This window comes from Podarcis vaucheri (genome assembly GCF_965113315.1).
Source record: "Podarcis vaucheri genome assembly, chromosome: 5".
NCBI lineage: Eukaryota > Metazoa > Chordata > Lepidosauria > Squamata > Lacertidae > Podarcis > Podarcis vaucheri.
This window is the reverse complement of record NC_138763.1, coordinates 44750127-44773540: the sequence shown is the minus strand read 5'-3', so window position 1 is coordinate 44773540 and position 23414 is coordinate 44750127. Positions and strand designations below refer to the sequence as shown.

At 42.4% G+C, this 23414-nt stretch overlaps 1 protein-coding gene across 7 annotated transcripts in view; it reads right to left on the bottom strand.

Moving 5' to 3' along the window:
* The window catches only part of ARMH3 (armadillo like helical domain containing 3), a 126774-nt gene that overhangs the window by 95222 nt on the left and 8138 nt on the right, over nt 1-23414 (bottom strand). For all 7 annotated transcript variants that reach the window (XM_082223437.1, XM_082223441.1, XM_082223442.1 and 4 more), the window contains 13 exons: nt 23263-23319; nt 22974-23120; nt 22427-22534; nt 20535-20627; nt 19356-19430; nt 18724-18810; nt 8639-8695; nt 7796-7839; nt 7104-7164; nt 6820-6866; nt 5588-5663; nt 3309-3405; nt 153-254 (listed from right to left, as the gene is read on the bottom strand). In XM_082223437.1, coding sequence (XP_082079563.1) covers nt 153-254; nt 3309-3405; nt 5588-5663; nt 6820-6866; nt 7104-7164; nt 7796-7839; nt 8639-8695; nt 18724-18810; nt 19356-19430; nt 20535-20627; nt 22427-22534; nt 22974-23120; nt 23263-23319 — 1051 coding nt within the window. The remainder of the gene's footprint in view (nt 1-152; nt 255-3308; nt 3406-5587; nt 5664-6819; nt 6867-7103; nt 7165-7795; nt 7840-8638; nt 8696-18723; nt 18811-19355; nt 19431-20534; nt 20628-22426; nt 22535-22973; nt 23121-23262; nt 23320-23414) is intronic.

Here is a 23414-nt window from a genome sequence, read left to right as displayed (position 1 = left end):
AGAAACCAGCTCATTCTCTCAGCGTGAACCACTTTCATCTCCACAGGGAGTCCAGGTAGATTTTTGTATACAGACCAACTAGCAACATCCCCTTTCCCCCCACCCTCCAGCAAATTTCTGAAATGTAAAGCTGTGTCAACACAAATGCTTACCTTTGGTGTCCTGCATTACAATGGAGCTGTACTTTAAGAAAGTTATCAGCAGGTTGCTGGTCTGCACATCGGCATCCAGAGGCAGCTCCACGGTGCTTATAACTAGGAAAGGTCAGATAAGATTTGCTAATCACCAGCACAAAGTTTCGAAAGCTCTCCCAGTGGAGGTAAAGAGGATGCCTCTGTTATGGAAACATCCAGTCTTACAGGTATTTCTGTTCATAACTTTCTATAGTCCCAGGCAGTACCACTGCCAGTCCTGATGTCAATAAAAAATAACGTTCATTGGTTCAACTCCCCACTCCCGCAATGTGGTAAGACCATCCACAACCAATGCCACAGGAAATACTCCAATAAAAGCACATTTTTGTAGTGCTTTTGCCACCCTGCTTAATATCCTATTCTGCAGGCATGGCCCTAACTCAGACTTAGCTAACCTGTAGCTCTCCAGTTGTTGTAGGTCAGACATGTGCAACCTGTCGACCACGATCGACCAGTAGATCACGGGAGTGATCCTGGTGAATCGCAGGATTAAATAAAGTGGGCAAGGAATGTTGCCCCCCCCCAAGCACTGGATCCTGCCGCCACGGCCTGCTCATGGGGGCAGGGGGCGGTGACATTCCTTGCCTGATCACTTGCCACCCGGCCCGGCTGCAGCAGCGGCCCTGGCACTGGGTCCCTCTGACAACTGGGGGGGGGGGCAGGCACAACTGGGATCTGCATCAGCTGCGCGACTCCCTTTGACAGGGGGGAAGGGAGGCAGGCGAGACCGGGATCCGAATCAGCTGCACGGCTCCTTTTGATGGGGGGGAGGGGGGAGGGATTGGGATCCGCATCAACTTTTCAGCTCCCTTTGAGAGGAAGCAGGGGAGAGAGAAAGGGCCAAATCACTGAGGGAAGGAGAAGGAACAAGAGAAAGAGAAGGACTGAACTCTGTTCTCTGGGATTTGCATACTTCTCCATTCTCTTCCTTGCAATATCCGTACATACTTTTCCACTACTGCTCAAAATGTTGCCATCTAAGTATGGGACAAGAACCCTGATGTCAAGCTCTATACAGCAGCTTCCTCCCCCCACATCTCTGCTGCTTCCAGGAAGGATGTGCATTTCTTTGGTCATTAACAGCATTGCAAGGCTTGGATGTCCATTAGCCTTTCCCTTCCATTTAATGATCACCAGTACAGCAAAGTCTTATGTGCCTTTTCTGGAGTGGGGGCATTTCTAGCACTGCTGGATTTAAACAAAAACAAGAACACTTAAGCCCTTCAAATAGGGATGGAGAACATGTGGCCCCAGCAGATATTGAACTCCCCATCAGTCCCAGCCAGCACAGTTAAAAATGATGGGAGTCCAACAATATTTGGACATCCACAAGTTCCCCATCAAAGCCTTGTAACATAATGGCCAAGCAATATGTATTGCCAGCCCAACACATGTCTTGCTGCCTTCACTTCTGGGACATCCAAAGAGAAATCATGAGAATATGACAGTTTCAGAGAGGTCAGCCCAGTTATGTAACTTGTCCAGTAGGTCATTCCTCCACATTTAACAGGCAAGAAAGCTGTTCTCAGCTCACTGCTAACAGGGCCCTCAGCTCAGCTGTTCCCTCTACCATCAGAACTATACAACCTCCCCATAGTAGCACTAATCCACTCAGTGATTTAACTAATATGTATTCAACAACTATAATGGATCCTTCTGGAGCTGCTATGATGCACACCGTGAATGAATATTTAACAGCAGCCAGCAAAATCAGCACTTAGGATAACCATGGTGACGGTCACCTTAGACACAGTTCACGCAAAAGCAGGAAAAGGTCGGTCATTTTCTTTTCTTTTTAAATCACTGTGTAGAAAGTTACTATTTATCATAGCTCAACCCCTGCAGCCTTGACCCTTTCATGAAAGAAAGCGTGGGTTTTTAATTTTTTTTAAAAAACTGAAAATGGTATTTAGTCCATGTCACAAGCAAGATGCAGAGGAAGTGGTTTCGGACTGTAAGCCTGTTTGCAACTCCAGTTGCTGGTAAAGAACCCAGAACTACACGGGCTGGGGGGGCTTAACAAAATCCTTTTGAGGCAAACCAAAAGGAAAAGTGACCTTCCACTTTGAAGTAGTATACTGCCAATTGTGAGTCAATGATTACTAAATTGCAAGGCCTGAGGAGGTGGAGTAATCCTGGCATGCTTAAAAAAAATTAAAAAAAGAATGAGCCAGAAATCTTGGGAGCAAAGCAAACTCATGCTCATGATTACTAAAAGGACAAAGGAGAAATAAAAAGCAACAGTGAGAAAGACCTTTAACGGTAGTGATGCAGGTCAAGATTAAAATTACTCTACTATTGTTAATCAACCTCCCAGCAGTAGGAAGGCGGCGCTCACTATGCCTGTCTGCAGCCGTCTGCGAAAGACAGAGAGAGATGAAGGTAAGCACAAATTCTGCCTGCTGTATATTTTTAAAAAAGTGTGTGGGCGGATACATTTGCAGTGAACAATTTGAAAGAAAGCCTAAGCAGCTCCCAACCCTCAGCATCATATGGAATACATATGCAGAGGTAGAAGACATGATTTTTTTTAAATGGAGGCTTTTGATATCCATGGCAACCAAGAAGAATTTATCCTCCCAGAGAAGAATGCTCTTCTGCTAGGATATCGGAGTGACCTGAATAGCAGCGACAAGAGGGTAACACACACTGCTCTCACCCAGAGATGCTTACAAACTGAGCTCTATTCAAGCCCTTCACATTCTGCCATTAAACCATCTGTGACGCATAAAGAAGTCAGCACACACACATACACAGGGAAACCGTGAGGTCCAGTATAGACAATTGATGCTATTTTCTCCAGGATAACTACCCACAACTTTGCTCATGCAACTGTGTATTGTCCTCCTGTTTACCAAGGACAACTGCCTTCCCACATCATAAAAACAGATCCAGGGGAAATCTCATTTGGGGTCAGTTTATGATCCAGCCACATGAAGCCATCATGCTGTGATTCATTCTTACACTTGGTGGGGTTCCAGATGCATTGAAAACCTTGGCTTTGAACTACAAAAGCTTAAGTTTTCTCTGGACAAAGTGAGGACAATTGCTATGTTTCCCAGGGTATAAACACATCAAGATGCAGGCAACTGGAGCATATGCAGAAGAGCTCACCGTCAGAAGAAGGTGGTGTGGTCCCAAGAGGAGTGACTGGAGTTGTCGGAGTCGTTGGGCTTACTGGCATGGTCACCAAACCAATTTCAGGATGACTCTAGGAACCAAACACATGTAGATCAGTTCTGTTCCACGTGGCCCATACCGTACAACGTAAGTTTTGTTTGCTGCACCCTCATTCTAAGCTCAGCATTGTTGATAAACCTGATGAGACCTACAATCCCTACAGAAATCTGTGAGTTGGTGTTTGTAATAGAAAAACTTGGAAAGTGCCCCCATTCAGCCTTTCACTATTTTGTAACAACTGAATTGACAGTACCAATTGGGGGACGTTCTCTTTCTCACACCCTCCAAAATACAGAGTTGCTGCTGAAGCAGCATTTTTCTCCTGTCCTTATAGTTCCTATCTTAATGTATTTCTCCTTAAAGAGCAAGTCAATGCATCACGTTGCCACCCAGCTGCTTAACCCAGGTGCTTCCAGAGGACAGGGCTACATAAATAATAATGCAGTTACAGATTTCCCCTGCCTTCTTCTACTAGTTCTTCTCTGCATTTCATCTCAGCCAGCAGCCCCCTCCTCCCCCCCAATCTAATTTCTGATTTAACTTTATTCTCCATAGGGTTCAATTTGTATCACTGGCATTCATGAGAACAGGCAAGGTTTCATACTATTCTATTTCATATCCAACAGTGAAGTAATGAAGTCTGTTTCAGAGTACGCCTTTCATATCAATGCATCTTCAAATGTTCTCCCGGCAACAAGCAGAGCAATGATTTGAAATGTGTTCTAGAACTACCAATCTGCTTTTAACTGCACAACGTTTCATGGAAGTTCACATAGGGGTCTGCCATGGCAGACATCTAGAAAGTCTGGTTTATTAATGGGCTCTTACCAGCCCATTTTGTAAGAGAGCACATTGCCAATGGTTGTAGACCCAATTTCAGAAAGCCATCTCTGGGGCAAGCTTTGAAACATACAGCCCATTGAAAATATTACAGGCAAGCAACTCTATTTCCATGCAATAAAACGATTGCATGCTGCTATAATAAGGTTTTATAACTCCCGAGCCAGCTAAGGGATAACAGCACCACCTAGCAGCAGCACATTGGCACCTCATTTCTAAAACACATCTATCAATGTAATTTTGTGCATGGTACAACAACTCCCCAATAGCTTGACAAAAAAATCTACTAGACCAACATATACCCTCCCCGTTTAGCTCTGCTCTATAGTCTCCAGCCTGTGCACATGTACAATATGAGCAAAACAACTTAAACACATATGAATTACACAAGTTTTAGCTGTGGTCCCAATACCAGCAAACACACATGAAAAGTAGCCCTGTTCTGTATGCTAACATACACACACACACACACACCCCAATTGATGCAAACTTAATAAAATACCACTACATTTACTGCACTCCAGTACAGAAGCCAATCCTGCAAGAACTGCACAAGCAGAAAAATTAAAACTCAGCTTTTCACAAGAGCCAACATGCAGAAGAAAGCCAAAACATATGCAGCTCTAGAGAATATTACAAGAGCACAAACCAAGGAGCAGTGATGACTAGAAATGCCACAGCCATGCCAGTAACCTTTAAATCAGGTGAGAGGGCAGAAGGCTTTTTACTACTGGTTGATTAAATAAAAAAGAAGGGCCAGAGATTGAAAGCAACATTCAAAAGACCTTATGAGTAGGGAAAAAAGTATAGAACAGTTTTCGACTCTAGTTGATGATCAGAACAATTTAATACCCTTAAATCTAGGGGACCAAAGCAATTTCTGCCTTCCCAGGCCCAACTGAGGTTGTTTCAGGACTAGATATCCTTGCCTGCAGAGTGTTGATTCCCACCAATATACACTTAACCTGGGGAAGACTAGGGTAAAAGAAGAGCCATTTGGTATGCAAATACTGCACAAACAATCCTCCAGTTTTAAACTAGCTTGAAGCATCCTTCCTCACTTGGTAGTCACCAGGGACCTATCACATCTTGCTTCAGGATCATTTCAGTAACAAACTAGTCTGAATCTCACCCTCAGGGCTCAGAGGTACTCAGACTGGGGGGGGGGATAACAAAAAGAAACAAATAAGCATTGTGCATTTGTTCCCTAAGCCATCAAATTCAGAAGAAAGCCTGCTTCTTGTGGCAAACCACCACATCTGACAAAAGGCAGGAAGAGCTCCAAGGTCCATTGGTACAGCTATCTCCAGCATGCTGAAGCTATTTTAGTTTCATTCCAATCCTCAGGTGCAGAAAAAGGAATTTCATCCCACCTGTGCCAATACAGTGATGAAGTTTCGGTTCAAGTGAACAGCTTCATAAAGAGCCAAAAGGATAGCCTCATTGGTTCTACAAAAAGAATGTAAGAGAAAAAGATGCGCTGCAGTAAATGAGTGTAAAATAATGGGTCACTTCCCCCGCCCTTACTACCCAGCTACTTTGGATACCCAGAATGATAAACAAAGACATATTTATATTAGAAAGCTGGGTCCCTCAAAAACCCACCCCCTCACACACATAAACAAATCTCACTACAGCCAACCAAAGACAACCAACCTCTCTTACCACCAAGGAAGCATAACAAGCGAATAGAAAGAGAACCCACACAAGAGACGCTGACACAAAACCGAACACATACACTAAGTAGAATAATAGAAGCATCGCCACCCACCCCACACACCATTCCCTCCCTCCCCCTCTTTTCTTTCCAGTCTAATACTGCATGCAACAATAATGTCTCACAACAAATGTAACTGATCTGTAGAAAACACAACTTGAAAAAATGTATTTTTGTAATCTAAGAAATCTTTAATGAAATTTATTTTTAAAAGAAAAAAAAGCTGGGTCCCTGCAGGGTATTCCCGCCCCCCTCAGGACTTCCAAACCCACTAGACACCTAGCAAAAATCTACACATACCCCATATTCATTGATAGAAGGTAACTTTTACTTTATACAAATGTAGTCATCCACCCCAATTTATTGCAGCACTTAACATTTATTTATTGCACTTCACATATAGCACCCTGCTCTAGTTATCCCCAGCCCCAAAGAAGAAGGAAGGACAAAGGAAATCATCTACAACCAACTGGTCAACTTAATACACAGGGTAGGTATGGCCCCAGAAGGTTGCAGGCATCAACAATGTTTTTGTTTGCTTGACTGTGGCAAAATTTCTGATGTGGTCATCAGTGTCAAATAATTTACTTGTATCTGCTCAAAAACATGGACATCCAAATGTCATGTATGGTAACTCCTCCTTCCTATTTGCCCCCATTTCCATCCAGTTTCTGTGCATAAGAAAAGAATGCTATACCCTAACCATCTGACTAAAGCTTCTGCTAATTCACTCATGTACCAGACTGCCTGCTGCCATCTCTAGTTATTGGCTGCTGAGCTAGAGTTAAATTTCTCTTGCCTTACATTTTTAAGTTAAATGTCAGCAATGGATAGCATTTTATACTCCTCAATCAAAGCAGCAAATTGCTATCTGCTGGGTGCACTTACTGAACGGAGATTTTCTCATCTGCATCAGCTATGAACATGCTGCCCACCTGTGGAAACAAGCAATATTGCACAGCATTAGGATCTATAGAAATTTTCCCTCAAGATGAGCAGGCACACAATTCTTAAAAATGGACACTACATATTTTCAGGGGAGCCAGAGTCATAGCCTAATGTAGCATAAATAAGAAAGTCATTTTCATTTTCTTTTACAAGCATTGGACTGGGCCCCTGGCACGGCAAACACTGACCAGCAACACACACACACACACACACACACACCTTACCATGTTGGTCAAGGCTGAGAAAAAGCCACTCTGGTGTTCTTCTTCCTTGTCTTTATACTGCCTAAAAAAAGAGGACAGCAACAGATAGATCAAGCCATGATGCTGCCAACCTATGTGTGCAAAAAAGATTTGACTCAAATTCTTAACAGTATTTAAAGAAAAGAGGAATAGTCAGCTTTCGCCCACTTCCTATTTTCAAAGGGTGCCTTCCAACTCTACAATTCTATTATTCTAAGTAACTGATCCCACATCAGAGCTCATATGTGGATGAGGTGAATAACAAAGTTGATCCACTCTAATAATTTCTATATGGTTAGATATTTGTTTATTTCAAAAGTCCTATAACCAAAATAGATTTTCTGTCAGAAGCAATACACAGCAATTCACTTAGTCTTCTATCAGTGGTGGAGCAGAAGATGTTACAGACAGTTCACAAAAAGGTACAGCCAATTAAAGGAAGAAGAAAGTAAATGCAATCCTGGCAGTTCCCCTGTGAAACCAAACCTCTACTACGCAAGGCCAAAAACAGATTTACTGATTGGAATGACAGCAGGAATGCAACGTCTCAAAGATCTAGACATTTTCAGGCAGCCGAAGGAAGCAGCTGACAGGCGCATCAGCAAGTTTTCTCAGAAGGGGATGTTAACTCCTTTTGCTGCTGTAAAAAAAAGACATGCCTTAACTTGACTTACCGGTTGTATTCTGATAAAGCCTGAGCGACTACAAGACCCATTCCCTGTAAAAACAGAGCAAGATGTTGAGTTCTACTCCCTACAGATTACAGCCACACAGCAAGTGCAGAGCAGAGACAGAGCCCTTTGCCCCCCAAAAGCTTATTCTCCAAATTACCCCCAATAATTTATAGCACTAGATCCATATAAGCTACAGGGATCAGGCTTCTGTCATTATCTGACAAGGTCATATCTACACGTCCCTCTCCATGTAAGACTCATTTCAAGTAAGCAAGCATTTTGTAGTGCTAAGAATATCAGATTAGGACTGGAAGGCCCAGGTTCAAATCACTATGCAACCTTGAAGCTCACTGGGGGGCAACGGCACTCCCCCCCCCCGGGCTTAATTTATTTTACAGGTTGCTGAAGGTATAAAATTATGGTGGGAAGAGAGCTATGTATGCTGCCTTGGGTACTCTGGAAGAAAGGCAAGATATGAAAATAATGGAACTAAAATTCTGTATTACCGGTTCTATAGGTGGAGGCAAAAGCTATGTCCCCAAATTAGGACTATACCCTTTGGCAGGAAAAACATGTGGAGGCTTCACATTGCTACAGATCCCATTAATTTCTCATTCAAATATTTTTTTTTGTTTCTTCATTAAATATTTTATTGCATTACTTATATCATAGATTTATTCCTCTCTCATACACTGTGGAATACTTCAGTCATGATCACAGAAATCAGAGCTTCTGAAAATGTCTTGGGATTTAAAAAAAATTTAATTCAGTTCAGCTCCTTGTTGTATTCCTAGTCCTCTGGATAACGTGCAATAGTCACAGCACTTAATCCATCATACTCACATTGAGGGTGGCCTCATCATCTATGATGGACAGCTTCACTATATAAGGATTCACAGACTGTAGTGGGAAGAAGGAAAGTCATGGGTTATCATGGGTTAGCTTAGTGACTCAGCAAAGCCAACACAGCTTCATGCAAAGGTCTTGCCCGTCTTATGATGCCAGGGGACACACGTGCCTGTCAATTTAAACCACAAGACTCTAGGTCCACTCCTCCTTTCAGTGCAGTAGCCTCACATACAAATGAGAGCCCCTCCAAGATACTGAGAGTCATGGTCACATTTTACACATTAGCCTTCATTATTTCAACGGTTAGGGAAACAGTAAACAAGCCAATATATTCAATACTGCATCCATCTAGTGCCAGTGTCCATCAGTATAGCAGTTTTCTATGCTCCTGGTTGAACAGCGTTCTAAATAAAGAGCTACCCATGTCTCATACATACATACCCACCGTGCTACACTCATTATGCAGAGTGTCTAGCACAGACTGGTTCATATATGAGAGATTGACCAGCACAGACTGAAACATCTGGGACCAAAGGAATTGCAATCCCATTAACAACAACCTTATGCTCACAGCTTTGGTTTAGTTCAGTGATTATCAGTGCCTAAACGGAGCCAAATACTGAGAAGGGAAAAGCAACAATTCATGAAAAATTGCCATTACAGGATGGTAATGCAAAATACAGAGAAGCATCTGTCATCTTAAAGGTAAAGGTAAAGGTACCCCTGCCCGAACGGGCCAGTCTTGACAGACTGTGGGGTTTGTGCGCCCATCTCACATTTATTGGCCGGGGGCCAGCGCTGTCCGGGGACACTTCCGGGTCACGTGGCCAGCGTGACATCGCTGCTCTGGCGAGCCAGAGCCGCACACGGAACGCCGTTTACCTTCCCGCTGGTAAGCGGTACCTATTTATCTACTTGCACCCGGGGGTGCTTTCGAACTGCTAGGTGGGCAGGCGCTGGGACCAAACAGCGGGAGCGCACCCCGCCGCGGGGATTCGAACCGCCGACCTTTCGATCGGCAAGCCCTAGGCGTTGAGGCTTTAGCCCACAGCGCCACCCGCGTCCCTCTGTCATCTTAAGGACAGATAAATTCAGTGCACTATGAGCTTTTGGAGGCAAGTACCTACTTTATCAGGGACGCAGGCGGCGCTGTGGGTTAAACCACAGAGCCTAGGACTTGCCAATCAGAAGGTCGGCGGTTAGAATCCCCGTGACGGGGTGAGCTCCCGTTGCTCGGTCCCTGCTCCTGCCAACCTAGCAGTTCAAAAGCACAGCAAAGTGCAAGTAGATAAATAGGTACCGCTCCAGTGGGAAGGTAAACGGCGTTTCCGTGTGCTGCTCTGGTTCACCAGAAGTGGCTTTGTCATACTGACCACATGACCTGGAAGCTGTACACCGGTTCCCTCAGCCAATAAAGCGAGATGAGTGCCGCAACCCCAGAGTCGGTCACGACTGGACCTAATGGTCTCAGGGGCCCCTTTGTTACGATATGGATGCAATGCGGCAGCGAGCTGCAGCTGGCTGGAAAGCAAAACATGATGGGAATGTTGGGACTGTACCGTTGGAACAGAGGGACAGTCTATTCACAGTGCTGAGCACCGGATTTAGCTCAGAGTGTAATTTGACCTGTACAGGAAGTACAGGAGGTGGAGTTTGTCTCCCTGCTGTTGGAGTTTGAATAGAGCAGACGTGTTTCTCTGTAACGCTGCAAGGACAGAAATAAAGACATGTAAATACATTTCTGTCTATCTCTTTCCCCTCCCTGGGGGGAGCAGGGAGCAGGGAAGAGTGGTGTGTCCTTCTCACGCTGAGGAGGATCGCCGATCGTGACCTAGCCTGTATCCTGCTTGGGAATGCAGACAGGGAGGTCAACAGGAGATCACACCGGGTGCCTGGAGAGTGGCCAGTTTCTCCTCAGAGGCAAGATTTCCTAACACCCTTTACCTTTACCTACTTTATCAGACACAAGGACAGGGATAACCAAAAGCTAGCAGAGAGACAAGCTAAATTCAGCAGACTAAGAGAGGAATAGGTATGACAGCTAGAACCAGAAAAAAGACATCTGACCATACACCCTATGCATATCTACTCAGAAGAAAGTCTCAATGAATTCAACAACACTTGTTCCTACTTTACCTACTTCATATCTGTGTGTTCTGACAGCTGATACAACACAGCAGGACTAAAAAAAATTGAATTTTCTTTACACATATATATACACAAATTTAAATATGTTCAATCTATTGTAAGCCACTCTGAGGGTCATTGACTGGAGGAACAGCAAAATCTAAGTTCCCAAATAACTCACATCTTTCAGACCTTTTTGAAATTCTTGTGTATGAACCAAAGGCTTTCTTCACTCAGGAGCAGTTCAAAGGGCAGAAGTCAAGACACTGGGTATTTTGTGAAACGATTAAAAAATAATTATTATTGGCATCCTTGAAGTGAATACCCTCCCCTTAAATATGAAAGCCTCGGCACATTTCAAGTGTCTTTTCTTCAGTCATGCATAAAAGCAACTCAGAACCACCCTAGTAATGTCAGGATCACACCACCACTGAACCAGACACACAGTTTCCAATCTATGCACAACATTACAGATGTTCAGTTTAGTACAGTGGACGCTCGGGTTGCGAACGTGATCCGTGCGGGAGGCACATTCGCAACCCGCAGCAATCGCAACCTGCAGCGCCGTGTCTGCGCACACATGGGTCGCAATTCAACGCTTCTGTGCATGCACAACCGCCGAAACCCAGAAGTAACCCATTCCAGTACTTCCGGGTTCGGCGCAGTGCGCAACCCAAAAGCACGCAACCTCAAGCATCTGTAACCCGAGGTATGACTGTACTTTTACTTTAAAAATATAAATGATGTTTTCTCACAAGTAAAAGCGCTTAGCACTAGGGCAGCAGAAGGAAACACAACGCTATTCCTGCAGTCATGATGGTGCCATGAGTTAAGTACATTTAAAATAAGAAAATGCACATACTCAAGAGGATTTCTTTGTTATTTATCAGGGTCAGTAGGGTTTCGGCTCTAATAGATCAAGAATGTAAGTGCTGAGGCACAGGGGTGAAGAGGGAGTGCACCTGCCTTCCCGGCTATGTGTGTTTTATTTTCTCTGTTGATTCTCTTCTTCCTCTTTTCCTGGGGAGGCCATGGATTTCTTGGTTGCAATACTTTGGAAAAAAGTTTGGAAAAACTTAACTCTTGCCTAACTCCAACTCAGTCCCACATGAGTCATGTGTAATCCATGAGGAAAGGTAGAAAAGTGTTTTTAAAAGAAGGGCTAATACGGACTGGTATCTTGTAACATAAACCCCAGAATAGCATAATGCCCCCAGCTCTGCATCACAAGAACACTTAAAATGGAGGGAGGGATGAGAACATTTCTCACAAATTTAAACTTAGGAAAGGGGGGAGAACAAAAACACCACCACCCTAATCTGTGGAAAGTGTGCTTCCTGAATGTATATTCCAAACATGGCACTGCTATCTGCAGCAAGAGATTAACAATATGCAGCTGAACCTGTTCATTTATTTGGTGTATAATCATTTTAAAAAACCAACCTTTTCATCTCCCAGGGCAGAATTAATAAACAGAATAGCTTTGCCCCCAGGCCTCTGCACTTTCAGATCTTTTCTTTTACACAATCTTTACGACTGTTCAATGTACTCAAGGCCTTTGACCTTTCTGCATAATTACCTTGATTAGATGAGGAGATAGCTTTGAAGACACTAAGATAAACAGAGCTTTGTTTCACCTAAAAGGGCTATTTGGTCCTGCACCATAATTTCCCATTACCACTTTGGGTGCAAGGGCCTGCCACAGCTAGGAGATCGTATCAGTGAGGTCTCTAATACCCCCTAGGCCTAAGCTTTCTACAAGAACAGCCACACCTTGTTCCGCGTCTTCCTTTACTTATGGCAAAACACAGTTATTCTTTTGGAAGGACTTTACCCAGTTCTCTGGTGAATCTTGGTTATCCTTCAGTTCCACAGCTATGAATGTTAGTTAGGCTCTTGTACAGTTCTCAGCACACAATCATCCCATTCCTGATTTTAGAAATTCCTCTAAAAGAGAAAAGGCACTGCAAGGTTTCTGAAGTGATCTCCACAGCATATGGTATGAAGGAACAGATGGCTACTACCTTGCCCAAGCTAACCAACTTTGGGTCCGGTCATCACTGTGTTTTTTGTGATGGTCATGGATTTTTAGGACTAGAAGTGGAACTTCATGCACATTGCATTTTGTGCAGCTACAGAGTTAACCAGAACAGGGGCTCAGCCTCTCACCCCCAGTTCTCACCAGAAGCATTTGGCTGACCATGCCACCTGGTGGTGCCTGTATTGCAGTAACTGCAGTGATTAAAAGATACCACTATTTAGCTATATTAAATCGACTCGGTATTTTTCTATGAGCTAGCATATTCACATTTTAAAACTGGCAACATGGCTTATTTTTTTAAAAGGACATGAGCTTAAATACAGTGGTACCTCTAGTTACAAACTTAATTCGTTCTGGAGGTCTGTTCTTAGCCTGAAACTATTCTTAACTAGAGGCATGCTTTCGCTAATGGGGCCTCTTGCTGCCGCCGTTCTGCTGGCACACCATTTCCGTTCTCATCCTGGGGCAAAGTTCTCAACTCGAGGTAACTCTTCCAGGTTAGTGGAGTTTGTAACCTGCAGCATTTGTAACTCAAGGTACCACTGTAGTGTTAAAGGTTTACTCAGTTACATGCAGTGTACATATTGTTATCATGAAAATTTTAAACAGATTTCATAGATGTAGACCGTTTTAATTCTATCAAGGTCTAATTATATTTTAATGATAGTATTTTAATTATTTATTCTTCTTTTTTAGCAGTTCCTATTTTTTATCTGTAAGCTGCCTTGAGTCCCATAATGAAAAAGGCATGGTATAAATAAATATATTATAACAGTAGTAATAATATTAAGATTCCAAACAATAAAAGTAACCAAATTGTCACAAATAAGGTTAAACAAAAAAGCAATTAGTTTTACTTCATATTAAATCACATGAGCAGGTAATTTCAAGATGGCTGTCACTTCACATCAGCTGACTGGATTTACTTGGTACCTTCAGTACTGATGCTTACTATTAAACCCCTGTACAGCTTAGGACCTGGGGACTAGCTTATGATTGCCTTCCTCAGAAGCCTTCTCCCACCTTTGGAATGTACCTGCCAGGGTGGTAAACTCTGCACATATTTTACATTACGTAAATACTTTTTTTATTTCCCCAGACTTTTAAAATAGCATCTAGGAACATAGCACAAGGAACATAGGAAGATGCCCATTGTCCCATGTAGCTCAGCTCTGTCTACACAGACTGGCAGTGGCTCACCGAAAGTTTAGACAGGTGTCCTTCCAAGTGCTACCAGGAGATGCCAGGGATTGAACTTAAGGCCTTCTACATGCAAAAGAGATGTTCTACTACTGAGTTACAGCCCTTCCCCTTAAAACCAATCTGAATTGCTTTTCTCCTTCTGCTGTTTTAACTTGTTAATCTTTATCCATCATTGTTTTATCATCATTTATGAGTTGCCCTAGAAGTAGACATAAAGGTCAGGAGACCGATAGATAGAATGTATAAGTAACAATTTCAAGGCATGTTTATAGTGATTTCATAGCTATAATTGAATGAAAAGAGACTAATGGAAATTATGTAACTGTATCAGTTTAACAAACGTGCTTTGTTCTGATTACCAAACCATAGTAAGGAGGTTCCATTCCCTCCTTTCCCCAATACACACCCTGCCAAATCTGGATTTTCTTATTGCTTGTAGGCAGGAGTGGGGAGCACAACATGAAACCAGGCTAAGGCTGCAAAGCCTACACCAGCTTATATGGGAGTCATGTATACATACAGACATGTATACAATTGTGGGATACTTAATTTTCTAAAACCTAAATGCCTAAATGCACACATCTTCAACATTTCTCTCACTAGAATATCAGGATTTATGAGATTCTGAAAGAAATCGTGATCTAAAATTGACTGCCATTCTGATTACTATGCCTTAGACCAATTCTGCTAACACACTACAAAGCTTAAGTATGGTACCATGAGGTGTTAAAACTGTCAAACTATGGGTTTTGAACTAGTTGTGGCCATGGTTCCACCTTCAGAAGCCACTGCAGTCAAGGACTGGAGGACTGGCTGTACGGAAGCAGCTTGCCTGTATAATTTTTAAAGTTCAAACCATGGCCTGGGTTCTGCATTACGGTTAGAGCTGCAAACCACAGTCTGGGTGGGGTTTGAAATGAGACCTTCCACAAAAGAAGCTGAACACACTTTATTACAGCAGGCATGGGTAACCTCCTGTCTGCAGACCAAGCCACAGCCACCTGCCCTATACCTGCCGTATATGGTATCAGGCATGGGACAGGGGAAAATCTGGCTCCAAAAGAAGGTTTGCAAACACCACCAATCAGTTGACCCACAGTGCCTGCAAAGTACTGAGCAAGATTGCCCTGTGAAAGGGACATTAAAGTCATAAGATTCCTGAGGGGAAAGTGACTGGCTCCAGCCACCTGCCAAACATGGCCCATGAGGGTGGGGGAGAAAACAATCTCAACCCCCACCTGCCCAATCAGATCCTGTTCTCCACTGCTGTGTCAGAGATCGCAAAAGAAGGATAATTTGATTCATGCCTAGTCTTAACATGCCATACCCAGATTACAGATAAGTGTTTGTTTCATTCTATTATATTGTTTTTCACTTTAAACATACACGTATTTATAGAGATTTACATGTTCTGCCTTAGGATTCAGCAGACAGAAGTACCCACCTCTCAGTTTAAGATTATGAAATTACTTGTTTTTATGCTTCCAGAAAGCTTTATGCTTAGGTGTTGGCAACTGGATATCAAAGGGCTCTAAACTAGAGATGAAATGAATCTCTATGAATTCCTAAATCTATAAAGCCCTACCCACTGCTAAATTGCTGCAGTTCATGGAGTCACCCGGGAATAAAGAAAGCCTTTGGAGGTGGTAATCAGAGCAATGGACTGAAATTCTATGCTGGTAGGAGCACTGTCTATAAATCAGATTAATGATTTTGCAATTAAAAAAAATAAGGTGAACCTGGATAAGAAATAAAGACATCAGCAAATATTCTGCTAATCTTGAAGCACATTTAAAGCCATGTTTTTGTAAGCAACACTAGAGGGTTTTTTTTTTTTAATAGACAAGCATTAAAGTCATAAGCAACGAATACACTCTCAATGCAATTAGATTTCCTTAACTTAATGGAACAATTTAGCAGCCCACGAGGCTCTGGGGGGAAAAAAGAGTATGACCAGCAACAGTGTGGTTGAAATGAAAAGACTCTCACAGCTTACATAAAAAACAGGAAAATCCCCCACACCCTCCAACAGAAGATTTGCAATGTTGGAGGCATGACACAAATACATGCAATTCTAATGTCTCTCCAGATTGACCAGGAAAAAAATCTACTATTTTCTCAAATCATACTAACTGCTTTATACAGCACCACATACATATAAATTCTCTCAGCTGTAATGCAAAGCCAAGACAACCCCTAGGAGAAAAATTAAGCCTTATGCAAGCTTATTTTCCCCAGGAGGGACTTCCAAATGACTTTATCTGAAACAGACTATCCCAGTGACCCTCATCTAATAGCAGCAAAACAATAACCTTTTCTTTCTCTGAGGATATTTCCACTGACCTAAGTTTGCTTTTAGATTTGGGAATGCTATTAGCATTGTTTCTGTGTTTCTGACTGAAGTATGCACTAACATCCCAAAGGGACTACAGAAATATGAAACAACCTGATACATCTTGTTTCCACATCCAGAAATTATGGATTTCAGCATCTAGTAGATAACAGTGAGATCAAATCCTGCAGACTAGGCAAAATGATAGAAGCCATAATAAAAATACTGTGCCTCACGCAAACTAGAGAAAATAACAAGTAATTGGAAAGCATCAGAAACACATGCACACTATCCTCTCAAGGAACTGTGTGCTACATAACATACCAGGTCATCCACTGATCACATGGCCATCAATTCTATCAAGGGTGTTAATAGTCCAACAGGCTACCTAGTTAGCTGCCAAATCATACACATTATGGGGTCTGAAAACCTAAACTAGAAACTCCCACTTTTTAAAGAAGGGGCAGAAGCTTGCAAACACCACAGTTGTTCCCATACTAAAAATATGTACTTTATAGAACAGCTTTCCTTGTGCTTATAAGCAAAGAACTGTAGGATTATTTCTAAACACATACACAAAGTACACTGGAAACACAGAGATACTACTAAAATGGATACAGTACACAATTTTTCATCTGGATGCAAGCAGGACACAATTTTTCAACATGCTCTAGCTCACAGTCTAGCACACCAGGACAAGATTCCACTCACTATCCTCACCTGGTGAGCAACAACTACTAGCTTTCCTCCCAACCTTGTAACTAGAGTGCAACCGTGCCGACAATCCCTACCTACCTCTCTTACTACAAGGTTGAGAGAAAGGCTGCTGCTTATTTCATTGTTGTATTTCTGAGGCACCTCAAGGAGAAAAAGTCCCAGAACTCCACTCCAACTTGAAACCCACGAGAGAGAGAGGTGGGGACTGCCCTGCAGCTATACTGTTTCCCAGGAACAAAGAAGTTGGAGAAAACAAATGGGGCTCCTTTTCGCAATGCACGTTCAAGGCACTTGGAGCATAGTGGAAATGCAGCACAACTGCAGAAACAGTCTGCCACCCTTGGAGAGTGGAAATTGTTCCTGGCCGTGCATGATGCTTTCAAGGGCAGGAATCTGCCTCTTAGAGAAGGGGCAGAGTCCTGGCAACCACCATTTTAAAATTGACAACTAAAGCCAAACAAACTTTGTAAACCCCTAGCGCAGGGGTGCCCAAACTTTTTTCTTAGAGGGCCAGATTTGATGAAGTGAACATGCGTGAGGGCCAACCAAAGTTGTAAAGTTGTTGAGCTTTTTTAGGAGTGAAGTTGTTCAGCTTTTGGGGGGATTTTACCCCAGGAAATAAACTGTCACAGGGACTGGATTAAATTGGCTGTCGGGCCGGATTTAATATCGCACCTCAAATATAGACAGACGTATACTGTGTCTCATCCGCAGTTTATACGAAAACACTCGGGTCCGGGTTAGGTGTGACTGACAGGACCATTTATCCAAGGAAATCCAAACCTACCGTGGTGTTAAACAAGGCTGTGTCCTGGACCTCTTCTGAAGGCGGGCGGGGGGCGAAAGTATTTGCCCCCCCCCCGCCTGCCTTCAAAAGCTCTCCCGGGAAGGCAGGCAGGGGGGAGCAAAGACCTTCGCCCCCCGCCTGCCTTCAAAAGCCGTCCGCGATAGCGGGAAGCTCTTCCCTGCTATCCCGGACTGCTTTTAAAATGCTGGCGGTGGGGAGCAAAGCCTTTCGGCCCCCGCCGGCCTTCCTGGACCTCTTCTGAAGGCCAGAGGGGGGGAAAGGCTTTGCTCCCCACCACCAGCATTTAAAAGAGGTCCCCGGAGATTTCCCTATGGGCTTTCGTCTTGCGAAGCAAGCCCATAGGGAAATTCGTCTTGCGAAGCGCCTCCAAAACAGAAAACCCTTTCGTCTTGCGGGTTTTCCGTCTTGCGAGGCATTCGTCTTGCGGGGTACCACTGTATTTATTACCCCTGCTATGCAAAAATCTCCAAATGATTCCGAACTTATGTCTAAAATCCCTGGTAGAGGGCAAGGATCCCGAGATCACATTAAGGGTGGCCAAATTCTGTGCAATTGTCATAAAACTTAGAGAACAAGCTGTGCTATCATAATGATGAAGGCCTTAAAGGATAATTTTAGGTTATATGTTAATAACTAAGTTTTAATTTATGTATTTTTAAACTGTTGCTGTATCTGTATTGTCCCTGTTATACCTAACTGCAAATTCAAATGTATTCCTATTGTGTTTTATGACTTCCTTGATATTGTATGTGAGCTGGAACTGGTCTGTGACCAAAAAAATAAAATTCATTCAGACTTTGGACACGCGTGCCCTAGGGATAAGGTACACGTTTTCCACATGAATTACTCACCTCATATTTTCTGTAGTTTACTAATAAGGCAAGCAGGACAACAGCTTCATAACCATGTTCCCTGCGACTGGGGAGACTGGAGAGGATCTAAAATCAAGAAAAGGAGTAACTTAGATTAACTACGGTTCTATGCTGCAAAGAACAAAGTGATTCTAGACACCTGAACTGAAAAGATGTAGATAAACAACAGGCAAACAGACCCAAAGTCTGTTTCCAAAATGAACCTATACAACTTTAAAAAGGCCTTGACAACCCCCATTTGTATGGAGCAAATTGAAACGAACATTTTACCTTGAAGAGAATCAGCACATTTGAAGGGAATGAATAGCTGGGTAAGGACTTAAGCTGACTGCACTAAAAAAAATTACTTGTCGTAGCTTATTAGAGAATTAGGTTCACAGTGCCAAATTTATAAAATATCTGAATGAAATCTTCTAAAATGTATCCCCTGACCAAAACAAAAACAGAAAGACTAAAGCAAGAGAGACATTAACATGCTACTTGGCATTCATCTTAAGTTTCCATTTAAGCAACATTACAGGAACTGCACTATTTATAGCTATGCAGTATGGAAAATTTAACTGCCCAGAGATTTGTTGGGGGTTTTTTTTTTTGGGGGGGGTGGAACTTACCTGTAAGATAGCTTCAAAGATGCTGTTAATCATCACATACTCCAGAATTGTGTTTTGACTGATGTTATCTGTAACCTGAATTGAGAATCAAAGGGCGGTTGTTGTTTTAAAGAAGCTTCTGGAAGTGACAACAACATGCTCTTATCTACTACTACCCTTGCAAAATTACTGAACTGCACCCACCACTCCACAGTATTTTTGTTGTCTCCTGTTTCAAGAAGCAGTGCTCTCAATTACTGAAACTCTCCCATATTCTGTGTAATGAAGCCCATTCTTTGTGGGTTCTAGGCATATGTACTAGGGCTACAGTGAGGTTACTGATTTTGGTATACACTTTAATGATTTTACTTAGTACAATATTAATGCTATCTTATCACTTATATAATTTCCCCTGAACCATTTTGTTCTGGGCTATCTTCTATCCTTATGGGTGCTTTCTAAATATTGCTAGTAATAAAATCAGTATTTCCAACACCAGAAGATTCATCACAATGCTTCTTGCTACATTCCTACCATTGAGCTCTGGATAGAGGGAAGCTGAAAATCTCTGTTAGAAAATAAGACTTAGGCTGGAGACTCTTGAAACTTAACACTTTACTTGGCAGAGCTTTAGGGATGTGCTTGAGGTACAGAAGCTCACATACTTGCATTAATTATGGGTTGGCCTACCTCTCACCCTGCCCTCAGGGTGATTTTCCTTGTTTATTATTAGCTATTGGGAAAAGTTGTAGGATAGGACAGACAAGATAGACATTTGTAAAGAAAGAAAAACAATACAAACTTGCAACAAAAAAGAAACCAATTTCTCACAGGTAGATATCAGCAACAAATACAAAACTCTCTGTAAATTAGTAAATCTTCCCTAAAATAATTAAGGGTATCAAACTTCCCTCCATGAGATGCATATGCTGAACAATTTTAAAACAGGGTCTATACATAAGAGTACATCCCTGCCTGTGACAGGAAAAGAGGCTTCACATTAAATGTACTAACACAATACTTATATCCAAGACTGTAATTTAGACAGCAGTCATCTCTATAACAGGAATACTGATCAGCTGGAATTGAAAGTTCCTCTGCCTAAGAAATTAAGAATTCCTTGCTAATTCACAAATAACAATTTCCAAGTTTTGAAAGTGCATGCTTTTTATAGTTGACTCTCTATTGTCTATTACTTACAGTCACCAAACAGAGTAAGAGCTTCAGGCACAAATTCTTGAGACTTTCAGAGCCTTCTGCACATAGCAGAGCATCCAGACTCTCCATCAGATTCTAGAGGGGGAAAAGTTACTATGAACCACAGCATATCCATTACTTCTCACAACCCCCACACGGACGCTGTACCCGATAAAGTACTAGGAACATAGGACGCTGCTTTAGCCTGAGTGAGACTACAGGCCCATCTAGCTCAGTCTTGTCTACACCAGGGGTTGTCAACCTGGCCCCTACTGCCCACTAGTGGGCATTTCAGGATTCTAGGAGAGCGGTAGGGGGTTCTACGGCACAAGCTGAAACCTCCTTCCATCGAGCACTGGTGGGCAGTAAAGGAAATTTTAACATCAAGAAAGATGCATTAGTGAGCAGTAGGTATAAAAAGGTTGACTACCCCTGGTCTACACTGACTAGCGATGGCTCTCCAGGACTTCAGGCAGGGAACATTCCTAGCCCTACCTGGATATGTCAGGGATTGAATTTAGGACCTTCTGCATGCAAGGCAAATGCTCTGCCACTGAGCTATGGCCCTTCCCCACAGAGTTTAATCCTGATCCTTGATGGGAAGGATCTATGTTAGTAAAATTCTAGGTCAAGAATGAGGAACCTTTGGCTCTCTGAATATGGTTGACTTCAAATGCCCATCAGCCTCAGCCAGCATGGCTAAGGTAAGAGGTGATGGAAGTTGCAGTCCAACATCTGGAGGACCACAGGTTCTCCATCTCTGGTCTAAATGAAGCTGTCTTGCATGCATACTATTATGTCTGGTCCCCTCTGTAATGGCTTTACAAAAGCTAATAAAAGCTTTCAATTTAAAGAATGTTCTTTCTTTGTAGACTGCACTTTTACTATATTTGTTTTCATCTGATACTTTGGAATAACTTCTACTCTGCCGCTGGTCTTGGTGTTTTAAAATTCTTAACTTTTCGTAACTTATATTTTATTTTGCTAAATCACATTTTGATTTTGTTGTTAGCTGCCTAGCGTTTTTTATGGGGGGATTTGTATACAAATGTCTTTAATAAATAAATCTGTTTAATTACTTTCATCTCTAGAATGTATTCTCTAAAAGGTATTCTGTCCCATCATCTAAAACATAAATATCACCAAGTATATATTTCCCAAGGCAGATAACCACAACAAATTAAAGCAACAGTTCTGCCTAAAACTGTGCTTCATCAAATCAAAACCACACAGTGTGGATTGTGACACACAATTTTGTTCCCTCAGAATCTCAGCCGATTTCACAAAAGGAAATAAAAATGTACGCCCAGATGGATGCACAGAGTAGCCTGAGAGTGAAGTGCCAGTGCTTGCATGAAGGATCCTTGAGTGGGGCTTCCTTGCACTGATCTGATTATGCTGTAATTCTCAAGCAAGGTGCTATTATACTGTAATTAGCCTTGCTTCCTTATGGAGCTAATTCCCCCCACACAAAAGAAAACCCAGCTGTGATACATTTAGTTATGAAGCATTTTAAAGGATTTCTATTTTTGCCCTCTAGTTGCAAATCACAGCCTCATTATAGATATTTATACAGTGTCTAAAAGTCAACACATCAATTCTGCAAAAAGCACTATATGCCATTGTTTCTTCTCTGTTACCAGTACTCAAGAGGACAAAGAAAGCTAGCAGAAATATAAGCAACGCATGCGGTTGCATGCAGATATCAACTATATTTGACATGAGACTGTCCATACCTTGGACAAGACCTTTTAATACTATGGGAGACACTGTAACCAATATATTTAACAATGGATTAACATGTCTCTTCCACAAGCACACCATTGCCTCTTATTGCAGTCTCCCTAACCCTCACCTGCAGCACTTTCTTTTATTGCACTCTAGCTAGCCCTCACCTTCATACACAGCTCAGCCTTGTCAAAACCCATTAACATGTTGATGATGTCAAAGCCAGATGTGGATTTGTTCTTCTGATGAACTCCACGGATCAGTGCACACAGTGTCTGTGTCGGAAAGAGAAAAACACTAGACCTGTGAGAAAGCTTTCGGTGCACCAGGAGCCTATTATTATATGCCCTAGACAGCTGTATTTTGGGAAGATGTTTATTTTGATTTAGTATAACACAGCAGATTCATATTCCATCTCCATGCAGGCTGCATTTTTAGTATGCTTGCCTGTTTTGGAACTTGAAATATGCTTACATAGATTCAGTCTCAATTACTCTCCTGACTGCCAACAAAGTAGCAAAGAAGAGAAACCATTTTATTATTATATAAATGCTAACAGAGGGGATTTTTGGTCTAGCACACTGAACTGACATGTATCTTAGTCAATCTTAATGGGAAGTGGACTCTTTCCTTCATCAACACTGATACAACTGTCATTAGCTGCCTGTTCCTGGGTTTAGCTCCACTGGAGACACAAAATGTACAGCACAGCACCTGTAATGCATTGACCACTCTGATAGGATGTTCTTCTCCCAAAGCCCGGATGCAGCGCTGGAACAAACAGTTAATATTATCTTTTATCTTCATCAGCTCTTCGCCATCTAGAGACTCCAGTTTCCCTTCCAGGTACTCCAAGTTCACCTGTCAAGACAAAGGGAAAAGGGAAAAGCCAATTCATGGAGTCACTGAGGACATGGCTAAAGGTGGAAAATTGCTACGTAGATGAGTAAACATGAAGAGATGATTAGAAGACAGTGGGTGTTTTTGATCTTTGCTATATTACCTTCATGAGGAAGAGCTCCTCCCAAAACCGAGGACTGCATTTACTGGGATCCTCTGTCTGAAAGAGAATGTAATTCCTGTTATAATGGCCACTGTGGATACAAATATGGATGTCCTTATAGCAATATTATAACCAGGAAAACAGGAAACAGC